The sequence below is a fragment of the Ambystoma mexicanum genome, chromosome 5p (genome assembly GCF_040938575.1).
Source record: "Ambystoma mexicanum isolate Mex_15411 chromosome 5p, UKY_AmexF1_1, whole genome shotgun sequence".
NCBI lineage: Eukaryota > Metazoa > Chordata > Amphibia > Caudata > Ambystomatidae > Ambystoma > Ambystoma mexicanum.
Window position 1 is genome coordinate 446,430,454 of NC_090930.1, and position 25,821 is coordinate 446,456,274.

General features: G+C 49.1%; 1 protein-coding gene across 4 annotated transcripts in view; it reads right to left on the minus strand.

Annotated features, from left to right (window-relative positions):
* WDR44 (WD repeat domain 44) overlaps positions 1-25,821 on the minus strand; it is a 1,281,409-nt gene that overhangs the window by 318,002 nt on the left and 937,586 nt on the right. For all 4 annotated transcript variants that reach the window (XM_069612853.1, XM_069612855.1, XM_069612854.1 and 1 more), the window contains one exon: positions 10,058-10,196. In XM_069612853.1, the coding sequence (XP_069468954.1) occupies positions 10,058-10,196 (139 nt within the window). The remainder of the gene's footprint in view (positions 1-10,057; positions 10,197-25,821) is intronic.

The window sequence follows — 25,821 nt, forward strand, 5'->3', positions numbered from 1 at the left end:
CACTACAACATTGTTACTCTCCAGTAGATAAATGTGCCAAGAGGTCACCAAAATAGCATAAGTTGTGCTTTATAAGACAACTTTACATTGCAAGTCGTTCTAAAAAAAAAAGTTACATACACAGACATACAGTTCACTAACATCTCCTACTTCATGTTGTTACAGTCTGCAATATTTTTACTTAAATAGAATCACTGTCACACCATTTGTCATTCACATTTGTAATATAAGGGACCTTACCTGCCTAGAGAAAAGCAGTTCGATTTTGTTATGGACTGTGCTTTCACACTGAATAAACCAAGCTGGTAGAAATCAGAGTCTGAACCCGAACACACAGTCCCTATCCCATCACTCCCATGCCCTTTTATAATGTAGAGAAGAACAAATTACTTACCTCTCTGTAACGTTCTTTCTGATGAATGTTACTCCACAGATTCCTTATCTAGGATATCCCTATCCTAGCACAACTGTTCTTCAGAAATGTTTCTGCTGCCAGGGGGCACACCGCTGCTCCACGTTGGCTCCAGCAGACGCCTCTACGTACCGGACATGTCGTCGGGGCAAGTATATACAGTGGTGGTGCAGCACCCCGTGACGTCAGTTCAACCCTTTTGCCCCTCTAGCATCCTGAAGCTGAGACTGTAGAACCAATGGTGTACTAGCGGTCCGCCACAAGGGGCAGGTATGGAGGGAAATTAGGTATCCATGCGAGGAACAGCCAAAAGAATAAACATTACAGAGATGCAAGTAATTTGTTATTCTAATGGAGTCCTTCCTCCCATGGATTCCCCATCTATGATAGACTCCCAAAGCAGAAATACGTAAATTGGGAGGAGGGGGGAAGCAAGGACACCACCTAGAGCAGAACACTCTGAAGGACAGCCCTACCAAAACAGGCAACATGGACCTTGAGGGAATACAAGGAGTAATGCTTGTGCAGAGATGCACCCATTGCAACCTGCCAGATTTCCAGGACACACTCCCCTCTGCAGGGCAGAGTTAGCAGCCTCTCCTCTGGTAGAATGCACCACGAGACCCTCAGAGATATCTTTTCCAGACAGATGATGCATCATTCTGAGATGCAGAGAATGATCCACCTCAACAGGGTCTGTTTGGTGCCAGCCTGGTCAGCACGAGGCCCAGTGTAACCGACGAAATGCTGGACATTTTTCCTACCCCATCCAGTACAAAAGACATAGAACTTAAAGGGCTGCACCAGGTCCAGCCAATGGAATCGTTCCTCTCCCTTGGAAGGTTAAAGGAGAGGATAAAAACAGAGGAAAATGCTTCTTCCAATAGATGGGCATCCAAGACAACTTTCCGCGGAAATGAGGGCTGGGCCTCAGTCTCAAAGGCACCTTATCTTTGGAAAAATCTAAATAGGGAGGCGAAACAGAACGCCTGAAGCTCACCTACCCGTCTTGTGGAAGTGATGGTAACCAGGAAAATCACCTTCAGGGTGAGTAATCTAATACAACAAGAATGGAGGGGCTCAAATGGAGCACCCATTCGAAATATCAAAACCAAATTCAAATCCCACGCCGGAACCAAACACTGACTGGGAGGAAACTGGTTATAAAAAACCTGTGTGAACTCCATAACAGTCGGGATTGTAAAGAAAGAGCCCTGTTCCAGGGACCTCTTGAAAACTGTTAGAGCGGCGAGGTAACCCTTTACAGTGCCAATCTGCCGGCCTGCTTGGAAAAAGCAGAAATGCCCCCTGCAGAAAAGCCGACATGGGGGATAGAGGACAGGATAAAGGATCTAGATAACTTGCCCAGCACCAAATCGAAAATGTTCCCCACCTGCAGACATAAATGGATTTCATAGTGGGCCTGCTAGCTGAAAACAGCACATTGAGGATGTTGTCCGACAAGTCCAACTTCTTGTATCCCAGCCTCTCAGTAGTCAAGCATGAAGGTTCAGGCTGTTGACACACCCTTATGTCTAGGAGAGCAAGCCGGCTCTCCTCTGAAGGAGCCATGGAGGGCAGATGGCTATTCCAGCAACTTTGGATACCACGTTCCGCGGGCCCAGTCCGGAGTGATCAGGATCAATGTGGCTCCAAACAAGGGCAACCTCTTGAGAACCAGAGGAATGACAGGGATTGGCCGGAACGCATAAAAAAAGTCCACTCAGCTGTCAGTGTGTCCCCCAGAGCTCCCTGGCGAGGAAATTTCCTGGAACAGAAGAACTCACACTTCCTGTGGACACTGAAAGCAAAGAGGCCCACTTGAGGAGCCCCCAAAAGTAGATCTCCTCCAGAACTTCCTGGCAGAGCTCAGATTTGTGGGAGGCCAAAGTCTGCCTGCTCAAGGCATCCGCTGTGACATTCTCTCTTCTGGCCAGAAGAGCCGCTGTCAGAGACACAGCTCAAAACCACAGTCACATTGCTTCTCTGCACAGAGGCAAGGACCCCCACTCTACCTTCTTTGTTGAGGTAGTGCATGGCCACTGTGTTGTCCGTCAGGACCAGCACAGTCTTACATTTCAGAGCAGAGGAAAGCGACCAGGGCCAGCCTGATCAATCTCGCCTCCAGCAAGTTGATAAGTTCAGAGACTCACCAAGAGACCACAGTCCGCTCATAATCCGGTTTGACAAGCGAGCACCCCAACCAACCAGAGATGCATCCGTGAACACAGTCAAGAGGGTCAAGGTTGACGAAACAATGCGTCTCATCAAGTCGTCTCATATAGTCACATACTATGTCTTTATCCCGATTTTTGAAGGCTGCACAAAAAAAAAAAGATTTGTACTGGATGCAAAAAGCAGGGAAAAAAAACAGATTCGTTTTTTTTCTTATTTGGGGGGGTTTCACCCCCCGAATCGCCTGTCCCTCCATAATGCACCACTCCCCCACCCCCAACCTTGGTTTTCAAAGGCAGCCTGACACACCCAGTGACATCCCCCTTATAATTCCCCCCAACACTACCCTGACTCCTCTTCCAGGTCTTGCTGCGCCTGTCAGCCCCTGCGCACACATGTGTGCGTCGCAGGGGTTGACAGTTCGATTTAGAAAGATCACTCTGTGCGGTCACAGAGCAGTCTTTCTAAATCGGCCTTCTTTTGAATTGTTTTTTTAATAACAATGTTTTTACTTGGGACCATATGGCCTACTACGCAAGATCCTGAGACACCTTGCCCGACACCTGTAAACTGAAAATGGAACAGAGAAGCCAATGAAGCGATCTCATGCACAGCCTCGCCTCTGGCACCAATAGGATGCAGGTGGCCATGAGGCTCAGAATGCACAGGAAAGCCGAGGCCGGGTCTTGTGCCTAGGAGTGGATTTTCAAAATATGTTTCAACTCGATCGTAAGGTGGGAAAGCCCTGCCAAGGCAGGTGCCCAAGACCGTTCTGATAAATCGGAGGGACTGGGACTGCAAAACCAGAGACTTTTTGAATTTCAGTGAAAAGCCTAAGATCTGCAAAAGAGTGCATGTGTGGAGTAGATGCTTTGACATGATCTGGGAAGAGATTTCGGACCAGACAGTCGCTTAGGTAGGGAAAGACCTGAATGCCCTCCCTCCTGAGGCAGGCCGTCACCGCTGCTAGCAGCTCGGCGAAAACCCTGGGAGCTGAAGAAAGACCAAACAGCAGGACTATGAACTGGTAGTGATGTTGGCCCACCGGGAACCCCAGGTACTATGTGCATTAGATGAATCTGCATCTGGAATTAGGCATCCTGAAGATCCAGTGATACCAACCAGTCCAGGGCTGGCAGGATTCTAGCCAGTGTAACCATCTTGAATTCGTCCTTGCAGAAGAACAAGTTCATCAGCCGAAGATCCAGAATTTGACGCAAGCTCTCGTCTTCTTCGGCACCATAAAATAAGTGGAGTACCTTCCTCGTTCCGAGCGCAGTACCAACTCGACTGTGTTCTTTGACAGAAGCGAATACAACATTTCCTGGAAGAGGGGTTCCAGAGACAAGGGGATGGCCTGAGGGCCATGGTCCGTAGGGCAGTGTAGGAACGGGAGGCAATATCCCTGTTGGATCTCCTTTAAGGTCTAAATGTCAGGTTTTGCGCCCTGGGAATGCGGCGGGGACAGTGGCTGCGGCTGTGCCACTCCTGTGGGCAACGCTACCTCTCAGGAAGAGCCTGCCCTGTGTTGTACCCAGGGAAGACTGACCACAGCCTCTTGGGGCGAAGACAGGAGAGGCTCGAAAACCCTAACCCTAAGAGGACGACCATGCATAGGGCTGTTGCACAGCAAGCCCCAAGGACTTATCCGTTGCCTATGATGAATGGACCTTCTGAAGAGTGTCAATAGCCTTTGCTCCAAAAAGATTCTGGCCATTGAAAGGCATGTCCAACAGTTTGGTCTGACCATCAGCCACAAATCCAGACGTCCAAAGCTAATAGTGGCGCCTGACCATAGTGCTCGCAGCCCTGGACCTGCTCAGACAATCTGCATCGTCCAGTCCTGATTGCAACATCAGGCAGGCAGCCTCCTTGCTATCAGTAACTAAGGACATGAAACCATCTCTCTTTTCTCCTTCAGGGACGTAATCAGCCGCATTGGCCACATTCGCCCTAATGCCAAAGGAGAACTTTGCCATGGTGCAAGAGCAATTCAAGGCACACAGGGCAAGGCTGCCCAATGAAAACACCTGCTTACCCCAGGCGTCAAGCCTCCCACTTACCCTGTCCGACTGAAGGGTGGGGAAGGTGGAGGTCTTACAGCTAGCCGTCGCAGCCTGAACCACCGTTTTCTCTGGCGAGGCATGAGAGGAGAGAAATACTGCAGGCAGTGCTTCTTTGTCAGATCCCTGCTCACTGCCGGAACAGAGGCAGGTTTCTCCCAAATTTCCAGCATGGGGGCCTCTACTGACACATTTTAGAGCAGGAGTGTCTTTCTTGTTGGGAATCGTCCAAGATATTTCACATGTTGCACAGCTTGTATTTAACTTGGGATATGGATGAAGCTAAAAGCCCTAGAGTACTGGCCACCTTAGTCATCAGTCACTGTAAAGCAGCTTGAGACTTTCCTGGGGTTGTAGCAGGCAGACTGTCCATCTGCGGGGAGGTATTGAGACCACTGGCGACCTGCAGTTCTTTGGCTAGGCGCAGTACCATCACCTTCCCTGTAGAACTCCTCTGGGAAATCTCTCACTTCCCTAGTGACCAGGGGTTCTAACCCAAAGGGAACTGGATCACCCTATCGTCATAGATGTCATACATCCAAGACAAGAAGGTGTCCATGGGGAGTATGTCAGAGCTCTGCCCGCCCTGGGTCCAGAGTGTTCTGGTCCAGCATTGTCAAGGCCGGCCTGGCTGTTTGACCCACGAACAATTGGCTCCACAAAACCAAGGAGGTGGAAGCTGTTCCAAAGGAGAGTAACAAGCATCCTATAAACAAAGGGACTCCTAAAGAATTTGAATTCACATGGCATGACTTCACTGACTGTTGAGGACTCATGATCCACCACACACTCAACCCATCAAATCAATATCTCCTTCCTTTTTAATTACACACCACATCATACAACCCAACATCCTAACATCTGCAGAAGATTTGTAGATGTCATTGTTAACCTAGCGATCCAGCAAAAACTTTTAACGGTCCTTGGAGGCTTTAACATTTGGTTCAAGGCGCAAACAGAATCCACACCCAAAAGCTTGACCTCCAACATGGCGAGTTTTCACCTCAAACATATGGTCAAAGAAGAGACACTCTGCATGGCAACCTCTCAACGCAATCTTTTGTTAAGGCCGCCTAATAAGCACTCTTGCTCCCCATTTAGGCATTATGAATTAAGCAACTAATAATTCCTTTTACTATCAAGGTGTCAATTTGTCAGCTCTGGACTCACAAAGAAGAAATAAGTTACTTATCTGTAACTCTCGTTCTCCAGCATTGATATCTTTCATAGATTCACATGCTGTTTGATTCTCCATCGGCAGGCTGGGAATTCTCGAACACTAAAGCAGTTTACCCTTAAATTTTAAACTGCTTGTCACTTTAGCGTTCTTTTAGAGTAATTTTGGGTTATATTGCCCCACAGCCAACAGACATGTCCCTCTTAGCTAAACCTCTGGAGGCCATCTTCAGATTTGGCACAGCACACAGAAAGTGGCAATATAAGCCAAGAAGAGCCAAGCCGGGTAAGAGAGAGGTTTGCATGTCAATCTATGAAAGATACCAATGCTGGAGAACAGGAGTTACAGGTAAGTAACTTATTCCTTATCCAGCATTCGATCTTTCATATATTCACGCGCAGTTTTAATAAGATTACAAAGCAGTACATGCATAAAACCACAAGGGCAGAGGTACAGATCAACTGAAGGAAACAACTCGCCTTAAAAACACTCACCTCAACCAAACAGGTTACACATCACTGCCTGCCGACCCAGGACTCCTCCCTGGAATCCCCATTGACACAGTAGAACCTTGTAAAGCTATGGAGAGACCTCCACGTGGCTGCCCTGCAAATATCCAGCAGGGGAACATAAAACAGGAAAGCTCTAGTAGCAGCCACAGCCCTTGTCTAGTATGCTCAAGGCCAGCCCTGAAGGGGTCGGTTAGCACACCGACAACCATCTTGCAATTTGATGACTTCGAAAGGCTGTTGCCCTTACCCGAAGGACCAAAAACCATAGACAATTGTGATGACTTAGGAAGTCCTTAGTGTGAGCCACATACAATCTTAAAGCTCGGACAACATCCAGAGAATGCAAGGAGCGTTCAGCAGGAGAGGAAGGAGAACCAAAGAACACAGGCAAAACCAGTGGTTCATTAAGGAGAAATGAAGACGGAATCTTTGGCATGAAAGAAGGGCTTGTGCGAAGCGCTACCTTGGATTGATGAAGTCAAGTAAGGAGGCTTACAGGAAAGAGCCTAGATTTCGCCTACCCATCTGGCAGTAGTAATAGCAACCAGGAAGATGATCTTCCAGAACAATAACCTCAAAGATGCTTTGTGTGGGCACTGTTGAGCAGCGCGAGGATGAGGACCTAAACCTTGTTGCTCTGCTGAGGCCGATAGATATCCTGATAAAAACATCCTGTATTCGGCTGCTGTTCACCGAAAACAGCATTAAATATGCTTCCGGAAGGTTCCCTCTGTGGAATGGCCATCCTGACAAGGTAAGAGAGGCTGAAACTCATCTCCGACATTGACCCCGGCACGAAGAACATCTAGTATTGGGCGCCATCTTATTGGAACTTCAGAGAGGAGACAGAACACATTCTGGGACACAGGGATGTCAGAGGGATAACGCTGCAGGCTGTAAGCACTACAGCAGAGGCGAGCTACCCATTCTGGATATCGGAGCCCATCAACGTTGCCGGCGGGTGCATGCCGGGTACCCCGAAGCGAGGGACAATAGAGGTACCATGAGGGACAACACCCCTCCACGTTGGCCGCATTGAGGAATGACCTACATGCGGTCCACACAGGTGAAGAGCAGCGCGGACCGGCGGCAAGTCGAAGGAGAAACCCTTCACCCATACACTAACAATAATAGCAAACCCATATGAGAGCCGGACCAGAGGGGGAACCACATTTGAGAAGCCGGCGAAACTGATGTAGATTGAGGGATGCAACCGCACGGGGCAAAGTGTTAACCACAACAGATCCTGACACACAACTGCTAAGGAAGCGATTACCATTGATGGCCCACTATATACAGCAAATGAAGTAACAGTAAGGAAAACACATACCCAATCAAACAGGACCCCAGGCTGGGAACAAACAGGCACCCGCACTCGTCGAGACACCCGTGAGGCAGGTGCACAAACAGTGAAAGCCATCCGAAACATTGTTGACAGGATCCCCCGGACAACAGAGCGCACACATTCTCCCAATAGATTCACACGTGGCGGACAGAAGACCCCCAAAACCATGAATGCAGGTTGGGGGGTACTCCCAAGAGTGCCAAATGGGGAGCGAAACAACGCTGTAAGACAGGGAGTGACCCACAGCTATTAAGGGGGGTCTACTGATAAATGGACAAATATAACACCCAATGCGTATATTGAAGACCAGACAGGTGCACAACAAAGGAGGAAACAGTAAGGCCACAGAGGACAAAGAAGGTACCCGACCAGAGAGGCACAAAAGAAGATTGGGCACATAACTGGCCAAGTAGGTAGGGGACACATTTATCGGAGCCAACCAGACGACCACTCACAAAATGGTGAAAGGCCAACAGAAGATGGAGACGTACGTTGGCGCCAAGCCTAAAATGGCAAGCAGGCCCAGGACCAACAGGAGGGGGATCCAGGCACGCCGGCAGAGACAGGTGGTGTGATCTGAATATCTCATGACAGCTTTTCAAGAGACATAGAAGGCACTGTAAAACCAGGATCCAAGTAGTAGGGGTAGACGTATTGTTGGCATGAGCGGACCTGGGGAAAGTGAATGAAAGAGTGGTGTCAGCTGGACTGCGGATAAGTGACTTGGAGGCTGTGGTAGAAACCATGCGCAACAAAATCCAGGGCCTCGTGGGGGTTACAAGAACCCTCAAAGTAAGAGTGATGGATGCCGAAGGACGCTCTAAAAGATGTAACATATGGTTGGTGGGAGTGCCGGAACGGATGGAGGGGGACAGCACAGAACTCTTTGTGGAGAAAATATTATTGGCAACACTGAGGCCCTGCGGCCTCTCCAAATTGGTGACAGTGGAGAGAGCGCATAGGGTACCCGGTCGCCCCACCCCCAACCCTAGGAAAACCATCCCGAGCCATCTTAGCTAAACTGCTTAACTTTAGAGACCGAGATGCGATCTGCAAGAGGCTCAGAAACTGGGGAACATACAGATGGAGAATGCACAGATCCTGATATTCCCAGACTTTACGCAAGAGGTACAAAGACAAAGACAATCCTTTGACTCAGTAAAAAGTAAAATCCAGGAACACGGCCTGCGATGCAGGTTTTTTCCAGCCAAATTGAAGGTGCTGGCGGACAACCAGTCGCATTTCTTCCTCACGTCCAACGAAGCCTGGACCTCGATACTGCCCAACTACACCAACACTCTTGTTGCACTGCTGTTCGCGTGCGCTTCGTGCTGTGGGAGGCATTAAGAGGCTTTCAGGCAGGCAGGATCGGGGAATGTCGAGCTGAATGCTCCCATGCTTAACCAATCCAATCCAGCACACTGCAAGTCGGATTCAATCCAGAAATAAAGCACAGTAAGTGACGGCAGATAAATAATCACGTAGAGGGCTCCAAGAGACAGAGAATACAGCCTAACTGCACTGACACTCTTGTCGCACTCGCGCAGCATTGAGTAATAGCGACCTATGTATCCTGTGTTACAGAATACAATGCGCTGCTCAGAAAATGTTAAAGCTAAGGCCTCTGAATTGCATTTGTTTAGGTGAAGGAGTTTATTCTGCCCATCAATATTTGGGATTGAAGAGAAATGTTTGCAAAATTTTACAAACATTCATATACTGACTATTTTAAGTACAGTGACGTTTCTAAAGATTTATCAAACAGTGCTAGAACATTGAAGGAGCCTAAACTCTGAAGACTGCTTAGTGGGTTTTTCGTCTATGAAAAACACCACATCATTGCTAACGGGATGCAGAAAAATAAAACTGGTCACTGACCTGAAATATAATCTAGAAGAAATGATTATTACCTCATTTCAAAAGATATTCTTAAGGGTACAGCTAGGGGATTTATAAACGCCCAAAGCACTGTGGGACTGTATGCTGCATATTTTCCAAGACAAAACAGGTAATGACTGTGATTATCCAAATTACTTCAGACAGGGGGATCTAAAACATCTTGCCTATCTTCAGAGAAATACATTCACAGGTAATACATAGTGTTTTTCTATTACTGATTTACGTAGGTAACGGTCCACACAAGACAAGTGAATATAAAATGTGCTAAAGTCCTGGAATTGTTATGCATTCCCAATTTAGGTCATAAAATAATACTAATATTTCAACTTAATGCATTCAAATCAGAAGAATATGTTCTCCTCTCAGATATAACGATACAATAATTTAAATACATCCACGCTAGAACAGCTGAAATCGTTCAAGTAGAAAACCGACAAAATGGCTTAATTGGATATAAATGTTTTGTATAGTTACCTTCAGTGTTGTATTTCATTCGCATGTTGTTAAAATAATCAAAAGCATTCTTTAAAACCCATATTCTGACTACATTGTCTTGTCCTGCTGATGCAAGTAAACGGCCACAGTGAGAAAATTTCATCGTCCACACCGCACCCTATCAAAATAATACAAACGTGACAGAATAAAACTTTCAGCTATAGACAATACATCTTGTGTATTATTAAGAAAAGAAAAAAAATGTACAACATGGTCATCACTTTGTTTTGCATCACATACAATCATAAGAGTCTTTAAAATGTCACGAAAATATTCTGAAAGGCAGAATGGTTATAGTTCTCTCAATTCTTTTATTACTCTGACATTTAACACGTTCTTCACATTTAAAAAAAATCCTGCAGGGGATATTCCTTCTATGACTTTTAGCAAATTTAATCTGTTACTTGCTATGTGAGGATGGCTATGATTTCATGTTTACTGCAGACAATGTTTCGACACACTTCCTCTTGCCTCACCCCTTGAGCTAGAGCCCTTTATAGCATGTGTCTAAATGAGGTGGTCTTATCCATCAAACAAACCCATCAGGAACGTATTGAAAGAAAATACACAAAAATAACCCAGTGAGAGACTCCCAGATATTCATGGCCGCCCCATTTACTGCTTTTCAATTTGGCCTGCGCTCTAAATGGCTTATATAGGACTGGGCGTATTTATTACATGTCACAGGTATCACCTAGAGTCTTTGAAAAGTACAACATTAAGACTGACAGTATTCAATACTGACACAGGCACGGCCAATGATAGTGTGCAATTTACCACAAGCCAGTTCACCCTAATTTATCATTGCAGATCAGAACCTCTCTAATCAAACACAAGTTAACTTCCTTGACCTTGTCTTTCTATCTTCCTCACTTGTAAATGACAATATCTCTATCAACCTTATTCCCTATGATCATTATTTTTCAATTTAATGTCACGGTTACCCCCTCCTTACCACAATACATCCACGCCTTAAGTGCCCCTTCTTCCCTTAACCTCTTTTTGGAGCTATGAGATGCGAAAAAGAGTAGAAATTCTTATTTCCATAGACCTTCTATTCACCCAACGTATGACTTGCAGGGACCCTGAAGCCCTCGTCGTCCTCCTCAAAAGTAACTTGTGTGGGCACATTGTTGCACTTCCTTCTGTTTACGCCCCACACTAAGTGCAAGACTCCTTTGTTCAGGGAGCTCAGCTAGAGCCTATTGGTTTTCGTTGAGGGCTAGTTGATCGTAGGGTGCTATTTCAATGCCATACCAGATCCATCTCTGGACAAATCCTCGCATCCGACCCCATCGGGCATACGCAACAGCCTTGGCCCTTTTACACCTATTTTGCTCAGTGAATGTTGTGGACTCATGGCGTATCATTCATCTGGAGAACACAACTACTACTCTTTTTCTCACATCTACAGGAGTCACACTCGCCTCGACACTGCAGCCCTGATCCCATCTCTGGCGAAGTTAGACATTGGAATAAGACGATTGTCGGATCACTTCCCAGTAACGGCAGACCTCCTGGTTCATCGACTCTCACCCATTCCTAGGCCTCACTGGCAATGAAGGGACTCCCTGCTCCAGGACCCTTTGGTCAATACAGATATAGGTGCCTTAATTGAGCAATACTTTGAGAGCAATACCATCCCAGGCATGCACTGGAACACCGTTTGGGACTCTTTAAAGCAGTCCTCGGAGGCAAACATATCGCTCATGCCTCAGCCGTTGTCAAAGCCAGAGAATCCACCAGCCATCTGGAAGACTAGTTCAGGGCCTTGAAAAAGGTCCATAAGATGATCAGCCTGAGAGCCCCAAAAAATATGCAGTAAGCAAGAAGAAAGCTGGCGACCCACTGGTTGATCGAGTCGTTCATGCGATCTTGTGACAAAACAGAGGCGCTATACACAAGACAATAAGGCCAACAGATTGTTGTCTGCCAAACCCAAAGACCTCAAATCTATAAACAGGATCCCCAGGCTCGGGGACCCTTCTAGGGTGCTGCATTCTGCGAGGACATTCGAATTCGGAATGACGAGGCACAGAGCGCTTACGTTACAAGTGCGCCTCTCCCATCCCTATCAAATCTCGATATTAGCTCTGCGGATCAACTTATTTCCAAAGAGGAAGATGACGAGGCATGGTCGTCTCTCTCTCCCCACAAAACTCACGGCTCAGATGGTTTCACAGTTCATTTCTACAAGCCCTTCAATAATCAGCTGATCACCCCACAAAAGCAACCTCTAAGTCTTCAATAACCTCTAAAGTAGTCCCCAAACAATGGCAGAGACCCTGGCAATCCTGCTCCTGAAGCCTGGAAAGCTGGATTCCATTTGTGACTTCCATCGCCCCATCGCTCTGTTGAACATGGAGGCCAATTCTGTGGGAAGGTTATGGCCACAAGACTTTTGTGTGTTCTTCCACTCCTCATTCACCCTTATCAATCGCTCTTCAATAGGTCCTCACAAAACAAACAAACCTAACTGAGCTAGGCAAACTCAACAACCAAAGAATTCTCTTTAGTGTCACTCGAACAAAGTATTCGTCAGGCTGGACTGAGGCTTCCCGCAGAAGACCCTGTTGGCCTTTGGGTTTAGGCTGAACTTCAGGTCCTGGACCACTGTGTCCCTAGCCGCACCGGTCACAGAAATCTGAATAAGAAACCATTCTACCCAGTCCATATAGCTAAAGAGATGAACACAACAGGGCTGCCATTTATTACCCCTCCCCATTTGCCCTCGGGATGGAGCCCTTAGCTCACAATGTCAGGGCGACTGCACAGCTATATAGGATCGTGGCTGGCCCCTCGTCTCAGAAACTAGCCCTATATGCCAATGACAGCCTTCTATTCCTCAGTCACTCCGAGGTCACTTTCCCTGCCGCGATTCAGAAACTGAAGGCCTTTGGCCAGGCTCCAGACTTCAGGCTACACCATAAATTTGAACAAATCTTTAAGATCTTTAAGAAACAGCAGGCACGATCCACTGCCTCAAAGCCACATGCTCACTAATTTGGGTCACAGAAATTTCTCAACTACTTGGGGGTAAACATAGCCTGACCGAAAAGGAATCTTTATGAACTCAATATACTGCTTCTTCTAAAACCCATCTCAGCTGAACTGTGCTCCCTCTGGAAATATCCTGGCTAAGCCGGATCCACTTGGTTAAAATGAATGTACTTCCAAAACCCCTTTATTCAGCAGCCTCCCAATCACGATACCTAAACCCTCACTTAATATTCAAAAGGGTAAATTCAGCTTCATCTGGGGGAGGGAGGGACACACGTACGAATCTCCCGGAAAGGCCTCTACCGCTATGCAGCGTTCGGAAGACTAGAGGTTCCCCCATGTATGGTGATATCTAGTAGCAGGCCAACTGGGAAAATGGGGTGAGAACTCAGTTCGAACCGGTTGGCCACAAATAGAGCAACTATGCACCTTCTTCCCCCTGGACTCCCTCCCCTTTTTGAGCAAACATTCACACTTGCGGGAAGGTCCTCTCTTAGGTTTGACTGTGGCATCATTCTCCTACTGGGACACAGCACATAGGCTCTAGGGATTGAAGCCGGGCTTGTGCCCTCTTTCTCCTGTCCTGAGAAACCCCGACTTCACTCCGAGGGTTGCAATTGGTGGCTTTCAAACGCTGGTTCGGTGGAGGGCAAGGGCTTCATTTAGACGGCTTCGTCTATGCCCCCACCCCCGGTGCATTTGAAGATTTCAAGCCAAAACTCTCCCTACCTGAATCAGAAAGGCTGTGCTATTATGTGAGACACTGGATCTCATCCAGGGAGTTTTGCTTGGCGGGTACGAGGGAACCCACTGCCTGGAGTTACTCATGGGGGATATGCTGGACAAAAATAAGAAACAGGTTTTACCGACTGCTAGATGGATCCTACCTTAACGACAAATTACCATACGTGTTGGCATGGGAGAGAGGCCTCAGGCTTGAAATCCCCCACAATCCTTGTCACAAGTTTGGTCAAGGGCCCAAAAAAGCGCTAAATGTATGCTTATAAAAGAACATTCATACAAAGTGGTGCTACGCTGGTACCTCCCGCCCTCCACCCCACCCATATGGCTCATTACCTCTCTCCCAGATACTCATCTCTATGCTGGAGGGGCTGCAGTCAGATCGGTGGCCTGGAACATATGAGGTGCACTCACAATTCTATTGGAAAGAGGTAATTTTAAGGATCAGATGCATTGCCGGGCAGAATCCCCAAATAAATCTGCTCACGCTAATTTTAGGGGACACTGACCAGGAGGGTGTGACTGGACAATGTGTCCCTTTTCCCCAGAGAGGAGCCACCCCCTTTGGGGCTAGAGGCATGAGCCTGTTGCGCAAGACCATCCCTAGAGGTCTGGGCAAGTGAAACATCACTGGGAGTGACTCACTTCTTGGGGACAAGGACTCCGATTCCAATAATGAACTCCCAGTCCAAACCACCTTGTCTGCATATTTGGATGTTGGAAATACTTTGTTAATTATGATTTTAGCAGGAAATACCAAAGATCTTTCATTAACTCTACTGACTCCAGGTAATGCTGAAAGTCACCTGAAGGCATGATCAAGGAAGACAGACATAAATCCTTTTGCTCAAATGACACGACGTATAAGGAGAGAGCGGATGCTGAATGGAGATGAGACTACTACGGAGGGAGGAGAGCAAACTGCTATGCAGACGCAAGTCTCTGTAGCAACAAGGTTCGTGGGGGGGGGGGCAGAGACGCGATGAACCACAGAGCGAGTGGTGACGTGTACAGAAAGAGACCTGCCAGCTGGAGGCTGGACGGCAGATGCCTTGATTGAGCAAGAGGGTCCGGTCAAGGAACGAGAATGAACAGAAAGACAACCGTCTTCTCTGGTGGCGTACCATTGAAGAGCAGTGGCAGGCGTGGCGTCCAGCAACCGATGCCGAGACTGGTGACTGGAGAGGAGCCTGGGTCCCAGAGCTGCATCCGACAAAAGGGCCTGCTCCGCTGAAAGCAGTACTGACCGGAACACAGACAACATTGATTTGTGGACGCCAGCGAGTCCTGTTACAGTTGGTTTCACCGAGTACCAAAACCTAGACAGGTACGGAAAACCGGGTGAAACGGATACTAACAATGTATGTCTCAGCTGCAATAACTGTCAGACGTAAAAAACAACTTGAGAAAAACAGGTTCACAGCCCCGCTAAAGCTACGTCAAAGAGGTGCAAACATTTTATGTCAGGAGTGGAATAGCTGACCAGGCTGTTCTATATTGGAATTGTGAAACCAATACACATACCAGAGAACCACAGGACTTTGGGGATAGGGGGGTCTCCATACCACGAAGATGGGAGACAGAAGTGTCTTGTAAAGTAATCCTGACGGGGTGGGGACATTTGAAAGAAAACCTGAGAAAAGTACAAGAAGAAACTGTTTTCTTTATCAAGGGGGAGAGTGAAACCCATGTTAGGCAGAATTGCATCTAGTACCCTCTGGGACCACCACATAGAATTAGGACTACAGGTATAACCAAAGCCAACCTTTGGTATAAGTCTGTACTACACAGTTTGTGGTAGCGAGCTGAGCAGCCACGCTTATCTCAAGAGGGAATGTGAGCAGTAAAAGGATGTTACACAGAGGTCTTACAATCACAGTGGTTCAAGTAGACACTTACATTCAAGGTTTCTTAGTAAAACACTTACGTTATTACACAGTCATTTAGAAAACATTCACTAGACGAAGGCAACTTAATATCATACACAAACATACTTCAATACCACATCAATATACTTCTGAGTAAATTAGGCTCCACTGAAATAGGAGCAAAATAGCATTTCAGTTACTTTCAATGGGAGTAAAAAGGCACAAGTTAATAGAATAGATCACAAATACTTTCTTAGGCAGTGCAAATAGTGTCAGTTCACTAGAGGACTCGATTCAGTTCAATAGGCCTAGGCCAAGTCAATGGGCTAGTGTCTTGGATAGGAAAGAGCAGTACTTTTAGTAAACAAAGTCTTTGCCAAAGTTCTCAGAAGTAGTTTGTACGAAAAAGAATCGTATGTTGGGTCACAAGCTGATTAGGCCTGCAAGTTGGGAAAGTTTCACGAACTTTCACTGCGAGAGGTAAGTTCTCTCAATCGGGTTGGCACAGTACCTTAATATGAAGAAAAAGAGGCAGCTGAAGATGTTGGTTCCTGACAGTTCCTGCAGATCTCTGTTCCTGAGCCACAGTCGTGGGGACAAGAGGGAGGACGTCAGGGGACTCCTGCACTGCACAGGGACGGGTCAAAAAAGCTGGCAAAATCAAACATCTTCGGTTCGAGTAGCTGTCGTCAAGCACACAAGCTGTTGTCCTTCCCCCCTGGTTAATCCTAACCAGCTCCGAGAATGGTAGCCAGGTGGCTTACGAGTGGATTGGTCCCACCAACTCAACAGAAGAAGTCGTCCTTGAATGGGCTTCTCTGTCGAGATGAACTTGGCAATTCAGACCTGCAGCAGGGCTTCACTGGGCAAACCAGCGATCCAGGAGTTGCAGCAGCCGTCCTCTTCCAGCTTGTCTTCGGTTCTCTTTTTCCAGTGGTCAACTCTGCTTTCCAGTCTAAGAGACTCGCCTTTTAAACCGTTTTCTCCCTTTCATTCCAGCCTAGCTGCCACTCACCCAGCAGGGTGGCTGTCCTTGACGGACAGTCAGCCAGCCAATCCCACCAGAGTGCATTTGGGTCTCCTAGGAGACCAAGCACAGGGAGATATAGGCACCTCCCTCATTTCCTGCCCACCCAGACACTCCCGGTCTTCAGTCCTGAAGCCCGCCAAAGGCATTGAAACAAAGGGACCAAACCTGGTGTGGCACGTAGAGAAACTCTAGAAGGACCTTTCCAAAAAGAAATGGCGAAAAAAAGAAGACCGGAACCAGTTTAAACAAAGGGGTTTAAGGTGCCACCTTGAAAAACAAGGTTCCCGCAATTTTTAACTACCTGTGTTCGCGGTCGGGAAAAATCATGTTAGTTTGTTGTAAAACCACTGCCACCAGCCTTTTCGATTGGAAAGGGTAGCATTTGACTGCTACATGAGTTTCTAGACATAGGGGATTTTAGGTAACCCCTGCGGCACTCTATAGGAAGATAGTGTGTGCTGGGTCTAGGAATTTAAAAAGACTAGTAAAGTCAATTTAACTTTACATTCTCTGGGAAACAGTAGTTCATCCCAGAGAAGGTATTTAAACCTCTTGGAAGTCTAAAAGACATCCCTGTGTCACTGCACTGAGGGTGCTGCGTAACACACATGAAAAGATGATGCCTATGGAGTTATCTTAAAACTCCATAATCAAAGAACACAAGAGTAAAACACACATCAAAATACATGAAAGAGTGGGAAAAAAGGCTCACACTCTTTCCAGGTAAAAGCACCAAGTCCTCAAAATCCAGCAAAGTTGCTGGGGGTCTCTAAGGTGAAGGAAATAAGCAGATTTATGAGAATTCTCCCTAACAACCCATACAGAAGATGATTATAATTTCTACCAAGAGACTATCTGAAGATTGTGAAACTATATCATTGTGTACTAAAGAAACTTTAAGACTGAGAACATGTCTACGAGTTGGGCCAGGCAGAAGCCCAAACCAAGGCTATTGTGCAAGCTTCCTCTTTTTCCTTTAGTTCAGTGTTTTCTATAGTGGTAGTGCCAGTTAGTGGTTGGGATACGCACAGAAGACTTACTTTGAATTTGACGTGCATCCTTAGTTTTAATTTAGCTAGCTTAAGAACCTTCCCTCATAGCGATAGTGTTAGGTATGCGTTTTTTGCTATTATTTTTGACAAACATCTTTAACTATGACACAATGTAGTCAGAGTCCTCCTCCTGGTTCACCACAAGGGAGAGTACGGACTGAGTGGAGAAGATGCTTTTTGGACCGTTCAACTGCTAGCCATGACTCACCTAACCCCCAGCAATCTTGGAAAGTCCACGAGTGTCCATTCCTCAACACATGGTGGCTAAAGATCTGGGAATCTTGGGCCTCACAAAAAATCACTGCTTCCCTAAACGACTTCCAGCCCAAATGCTCGAGAACCTAAATCCCCTGGGTCACATACTGTAGGGATACACTGGATGCTCCACCCAAACCCAATACCCTGTGTCACCTATCATCCTTCTAACTCATCAGCACAGGGGGTCAATTTGGGGTGGGGGAAGGGCATGGCGGAGTTCTCCGGGCAGTGAAGGTGGAGTGGTGGGTGAGGTCGCTAGCCTTCTCCTCAAGCCTCTTCCAAGGCATTTTGTAACCGGTGTGCCTCGCCCCTCTTTATTAGTATTAATAGTTTGTGCCTACCTAATACAGATGTACATTGGAATTCTCAATGCCCTATCAGACCTACTCCAACACCCTATTCCACTCCTACATTCTCGCTATGTTTACATAGGTTTTTCCCTAAATTTGACCTCCTTGAATGAAAAGTTGTTTTTCCTTGTGTCTGGCTGATCCCGATTCATAATTTGAAAATTCACAAATAAAGTTGAAAAACTAAAAAACAGTTAGGCAGGAACAGATGCTACAGATACCTTGGGCCTCTCTAGGTTACAAAAACCTGGAGGCCAAGGCACCGGAGACTAGGACAATAGGGAAAGTGGGAGGGCGGTCGATGAAGTGGTTTTTGGTGTGGGAGAAGGAACAAGTTACTTACCTGTAACTGTTGTTCCTTCTACAGCATGGGGTCTGGCATGGATTCACATGCTCATGAATAAAAATACATAGCAGTATACACATGCACAACCACGGGAGGTGGCAACAGGCTCAACATTAAGCAATAGAACAACTCAACATTAAGCATCTCTTACCTCCTCACCAGGCTCACCTTAAGCGAACAGGTTGCGCAGCACTGCTTGGCTGACCCTGGACTCCTCCCTTGAGTCCCGATCGACGCAGTAGAATCTTGTGAAGGTGTGCGTCGACCTCCACGTAGTAGCCCTGCAGATGTCCAGCAGGGGCACACCAGACAGGAACGCCGTGGTAGCAGTGATCGCTCTGGTCGAATGGGCTCTCGGACGGCCGGGCAGCGGTCGGTTCGCCAACCGGTGACAATGCATGATGCAGCCGGAGAGCCATCTGGAAATGGAAGTCTTCAAGAGAGCCTTCCCTTTCCAGACCCAAAGTTCACGAATAGCTGTGATGTCTTTCGAAAACTCTTCATGCGATTCACGTAGAACGTCAGCGCTTCAGCTACATCCAGCGAGTGCAAAGTCCTCTCGGCTGGCGTCGAAGGCGACGGGAAGAAAACTGGTAACACCAAGGGCTCGTTGAGGTTGAAGTCTGAAGGCACCTTGGACATGGAGGGGTGTGTCCTAAGCACTACCCTTGTGTCATGAAAAGTCAAGTATGGAGGCTTGCAAGATAGGGCCTGAATCTCTCCCACTCATGCAGAGGTGATGGCCACGAGGAACGCTGTCTTCCATGACAGGAACTTCAAGAGCGCCGAATGCATAGGCTCGAATGTGGCTCCCATGAGCCTGGTCAGCACCACATTAAGTTCCCACGCCAGGGCAGGAGCCTTCACCGGCGGGAATGAACGGAATAGTCCCTTCATAAATTCCTTTACCAGGCGATGAGACCACAAGGACGCCCGTCCCGTAGTCAGATGTATTTTTATGGAGGCGTGAGCCAGTCCAGCTTTGCCCAGCGACAGTAAGTATGGCAGCACTTGGGCCGTAATCCGCAGAGGGTTAATCTTCTGAGCACAGCACCAGACAGAGAATCTCTTCCATTTATGACCGTAACACTTGAGAGTTGAGGACGCCCTGGCCTTTGCAAGAACCTCTCTGCAATCAGCTGGGATATCGTACCCTCCAAACTCTTGCGCTGCAGGAGCCAGGCCTGCAATTTCAGCGACTGTGGGTCGTGGTGTAGAATGGCGCCTCATTCTCTGGAGAGAAGATCCGCGTCCACCGGCAGCCTGACTGGCAGGGACGTTGACAAGTCCAGAAGGTCCGGGAATCAGACCTGCCTCGGCCAAGCCGGTGCGACGAGGATCATCCTGCTCCTGGACTTCTTGACCTGGCTGATGAGGCGAGGCAGCAACGGCAATGGAGGGAACGCATATAGAAACAAGCCGTCCCAAGGGAACGGGAAAGCATCACCCATGCTCCTCGGCTGTGGGAACCTGCTGGCGAACCTCTGGCACTTGGAGTTCATCGCCGTCGCGAACAGGTCAATCTGGAGCTTGCCCCATCGTTGGAAGAGTCGATCCACTTGATCTTGGTGCAGTTCCCACTCGTGGCACGAGCGCAGCTCCCTGCTGAGTGAGTCGGCAATGGTGTTTTTTATTCCTGCCAGGTGGAAGGGAACCAGAAACATCCCCTGGGCGACGGCCCAGTGCCACAGATCCTGGGCTGGGGATCTGGTGCCTCCCTGCTTCCGTATGTAGAACATCGTGGTGGTGGTGTTGTCGGCAAAGATCCTCACCACTTGAGGGACGGGAGGAACGACTTGAGAGCCCAGAACACTGGGCAGAGCTCCAAGATGTTGATGTGAAGAGACCTCTCCTCCGGGAGCCAAAGGCCTCTTGCGTGGAGATCTCTGGTGTGGGCCCCCCAAACCTCCAGAGAGGCGTCCGTAGTCACTGTCTCCTGAAACGCTGGGGTTTGAAAGTCTGTGCCCATCGTGAGGTGAGCCCGGGTGCCTCACCATAGGATCGCCCGACGGAACTCCTCGTCGAGGGGGATCCTGTCCTCGAAGCAGCCCCCTGCCTGAAACCAGCGGGCGTCGAGGAACTCTTGTAGCGGACGCATCTGAAGTCTGCAAAGGGGTACAAGGTAGATGCATGAGGACATCATCCCGAGAAGGGACTTGATGGACCTCACCCTGGCCACGTCCGTGGTTAACAGTCGCCGTACCTTGCCCAGGATGGTTTTGGTCCTCTCCTCTGAAGGGGAAGCCAATTGCTCCACTGTATCGAGCTTCGCCCCCAAAAACAGTGCTACTTACGACAGAACCAGGTGGGATTTGGGGTAGATGGAGAACCCCAGCTCCGTGAGCAACCGGACGGTCCTCGCCGTATGATTGACGGCGAGCTCCCTTGACCTTGCCCGGATTAGCCAGTCGTCCAGGTAGGGGTAGATGTGGATCCCCTGCAGGCACAGCCGCGCCGCCACTGGTGCCAGGCACTTGGTGTAAACCCTGGGTGCCGACTTTAATCCGAACGGTTGGGCTCTGGATTGGTAGTGGCGTCCTTGAACCACGAACCTGAGGAACTTCCTGTGCCTTTTTAGAATGGGGATGCGGAAGTAAGCATCCTCTAGGTCCAGCGACGATAGAAAGACGCCTTCCTCCAGCTGTCCCAGTACGTGCTGGAGGGTGACTATCCTGAATTTCTGCGCCTTGATGTATTTGTTTAACCGACGCAGGTCTAGGATGGGGCGCCAACCGCCTGTCTTCTTCCTGACGAGGAAGTACCTTGAGTATACTCCGGAGCCCTGGAGCCTCCTGGGGACGAGCTCGATGGCACCTTTCTTGAGCATCGCCTTTACCTCCAACAGCAGTTGAGGGACGCGATTCTCCTTCCTGGCCACGGGAGGAATGCGAGGGCACTTCTTTAGGAATTCCAGCAAGTGCCCGTTGGCCAGGGTGTCCAACACCCAACGATTGGTGGAGATGGACTCCCACACCCTGACGAACTTCGTCAGTCGGCCTCCCACTGGGGTGCTTCGGTGGGGGCCCGACCACCCGGCTGGGTCAGTCTTGCTTGGAAGCGGCCTTGCCGTCTTGGCCTCCTTGGCGACGACGGCGGGAACCCCCTTGCTTGGGCGACCTCTGTAGGCCTCCTGGGAAGAGGAGCGGGCCGCCTGGCGGTAGGTGGAGGAGCCACCGCTGGATCCTTTGGAGGCACCCTGTCTGCCTCCAGAGCTCCGAAAGGGCCGACGCTGCTGAAGCACCCCAAGGGCCCGGGCCGTCTCCGAGTCGGTCTTGATGACCTGTAAAGGCTCATCCACCGCCTTACCAAAGAGGTTGTTGCCGTCGAACGCATGTCCAACACTCTGGTCTGGACGTCCTGGCGAAGGTCTGTAACCTTGAGCCATCCTCGTCGTTGGAGGCAAACTCCGTTGCCCAGTTGGTGAAAAACGGTATCTGCAATGTCCGTTGCCACCGTAATGGGGTGATCCGATGCCACCTCGCCCTCCTGCAGAATTTCTAGGGCCTCTGCCCTTTTATCATCAGGCAGGAAATCTAGTAGGGGAGCTATCTTGAACCAGAGCTCCCTGTCGTAGCGCGCCACGATCGCTAAGGCATTGGCCGCCTTAATCATCGTCGCCGCTGACGAGATGACTCGTCGTCCGATAGAGTCCAACTTCTTACCCTCGCTGTCCGGCGGGGAAGTGGAAGTTGAAGCCGCCGCGCCCGCTGCTGCCTTCTTAGCCGCTGCCGAGACGACCGAGTCCGGTGTGGGCTTGGCCCTGAGGCACAAGGGGGCAGCATCGGGGACTCGGTACTTCTTCTCGTACCTGTCCCTCTTGGCGGGTGTCGTGGCAGGGATCTTGAGGACAGCAAGCCCCTCGTCCCAGATGTCGTCGAGTAAAGGCACCGCGAGGACCGTCTTCCTCTTAGCCTCTCGTTGTTGGTACAGAAACCCCTCCTTTTTCTGTTCTTCACGGCAGAGCTGGAGGAGCTCGGATGCCCTGGTTATCATGGCGTGGAAAGAGCCAACCTCGTCGGCTGGGGACGCCCGCGGGGGGGGGGCGACGACGTGATGTCTACTGTGTCATCGCCGCCGCCCGTATCCGTCGCCGTATCCTCTCCCGGCGAGGGGGATGAGGGAGTCCACCGGCCTCGCGGGCACATAGGGCGGAGAGGGGTGGACTCTCCTCCGCTTGTTTGGAGGGTTTCCCGACGGGCCTGGTTCTGGATCCTCCGTCTGGGTCCGTGGTAATCTCGTCCTTATCTCGGTACATAAGGATTAGATTACCAACAAAATGGCCACCGAGCTATCCTGGGGCTCGGACAATGGCTGCGATGGACAGGATGGCCGCTCCACTGGGCCCTGTTCGTCGTCCTCGTCACTATCTTCAATCACCTCAGCAGGGACCGTCCCCTGGAATTGAAACTTCACGAACCTCTCGTTGAGGTGTATGAACCTCTCATTGAGGCCTATGGACCTTTCTTTGAGGCCCCTCTCAGTCTCCACCAGTTCCACCTCAGAGGCTGATTCCGAGTCTGTAACGGCCACCGGCCCATCCCCCTCTTTTTCAGCCGGGGGCTTCATGGGGGTCTTAGCGGTGGGCTGGAAAGAGGATTCCCTCCGCGGCGGCAGGGATACTCTGGGCCCAGAGGCCGTTTCCATTGGCATAGTCTCAGCCGGCTCTGCCAGGGTTGCAGAGACCACTTCGGTAGAGGCCTTAGCCGGGTGGATCAAGGCCCTCACCACCTTAGGTGCGCCCTGGGCCTTCGCCTTGGAGGGAGGGTCAACGCCTCACTCCCCCTTCGAGATCGACTGGGTCCGCTCCAGCGGCCTACCCGGGTTCTCGGACTTCCTCTTCCCCGAACCAGAGTGCTGGCTCGTGGTCGAACGTGCCAGGGAAGTAGCGCCCTGCTTCGCAACCGAAGAGCCCGACCTTTCGGCGCTCCCGGAGCCCGCGGACTCGCGGTGCTTGGCCTTCTGTTGGGCCCCCGTCGCCAGACTTCTTCGCCTTCTCACTTGCTGTGCCCTACTCCAGCCAGGTGGCGAGGCGGGAACCACGATCTTGTTTGGTCCTTTCCGAAAGGTTCTTACAGAACGCACAGTCCTTCTCCACGTGCATCTTGTCCCCATGGAGGCAGTAGAGACATCGCGAATGCTCGTCCTCCTTGAAAACGTTATATAAACCGCATCCAGGGCAGTTCCTGAACAGCTTGGATCCGGGCAACGAGCTCCCTTTGTCCTAGGCCATGTCCGTTGAGGTAGGCGCAGATCTTCTGGAATCCTCCAAGGAGAGTAAACTCGATGAAAACTTCACCCTTGAAGGGCATAGAAGAATTCCAAAACGGGTCCCCGTTATCGGAAGTAGAAACGGTGGAGCTTGAGGCTCGATTAAACTGAAAAAATGAGAATCTCCTGAAAAAGCGTGAAAACGCAGTAAAGAACTCGAGAGCTAAACACGAGGACTCCCAACACTTGAGCGCGCGGTAAAAATCTGAGGATGGCTGCCAGAGGCAGGGCTTAGGGAGAGGGCAGTCATTGGCTGGGGGCAGTATGACCCAGGGATCAGTGATTGGTGACTACTAAGAAAGACCGATCAGAAACGAAACTGATACTGATTTTTTCTTTACCGAGGATGCCCAGCCTGACGACAGGGAATATTCATGATATCCATGCCAGACCCCATGCTGGAGAACATTTCATTTAGCAAACTCTGGAAATTGTACTGGAATTAATGCAGAGTGCAGAGGTGTGGAACAAGGGCATTTCGCTAGATGTTGCAAGACTCTTTCCAGAGGTGGGGCTAAGGAAATGTTGCAATGTGATGACTCCAGTGCAGTCATTACGGATTCCCCAGCGGTGACCTCCTCCCATGTGGCCTGGGGAAGGCATCCGCTACCTGATCCTGACGGCAATTTCATGAGGGACTATCACATGGGTGTAGACAGCCACCGGGGAGATGTCATAACTTCACTGGAGGAGACGTGGTATCTCCCCATTACCCATCCCTTATACCCAAGACCCTTTTTCATGGGAATGGCACACATGCATACTATCAGATACATGTGTCCACTGGTGGGAGAAGTAAACCCTCTTCTTCATATTTACATGTTCAAACACTTAACCATGACACTAACTCACAATGCTCAAACATAACACCTTTTTCTTCTAAGGTTCCATATTATAAAACCAGTAAACAGAACTACTCCAACACCATGTGTTTAACGACACCTAGGAACTTCAACTCCCAGAATTCTCCAGGTACTGAGACGAGGAAGATGCACCATGCACCAAGAACTTCAACCACAATGAGTAGTCTAGCTGTTTTTCTAGGGTACCTGTGTGCGGGACCTTTAAACCTCACAAGCGCACTGTTGAGAGGTAGAGCAGGCGAGGACGTTGGCTCCTGTTCGAGGGCCGACGAACAGTACATACCGGCGTGGCAGAACAGAAGAGGCAGTCACAGGATAGAGGCAGAGACGGAAGTGCTGTGGAGATGCTGGGAGTCACGAGGAAGGTCCTTGGCGCTCGGCGAGTCGAGAAGCTGGAGTTCACAATTTTCAGATCCCATGGGGAAGCAGACGTACAATCGCGGACCCGCAAGGGAGGCCGAAAGAACGTCTACAGCCTCCAGATTGGAAATCGTGTGGCAGCAGCACGCTGCAGAAGTGCAAACCAGAGCGGACCATGGGGCAGTCTGGTGACCGCGCCAACAGCAATTTGAACATTGCAACTTTGTACATACATTGAAAGGCTTACTTGAATACCAGAAGGCAGAAGGGCAAACCCCAATTAACAAAAATGTAAATGTGCGGTCAAACGTAAAATAACCATACCAGGAGTATATAATAAAAACCTTAGCACAAATATATATATATCAACTGTAACAACAGTAGTGAAAGACAAGTGGTCACAGTTCAAAGGAGTTTATTAAACTGTATGCAGGTTGGAAAACACCTAATCTACACCTAAATCTAAGATGGGAACAAGCGTTGACCATCAAATGAAAATAAGGCAGTCCGTGTGGCTCCTTGTCAAAATAAAGGGCCTATACTAAAATAAATATTGCCAAATCCTTACAAATAAAGTTAGAAAGAGTGCGGGTAGGATTTTCAAAAA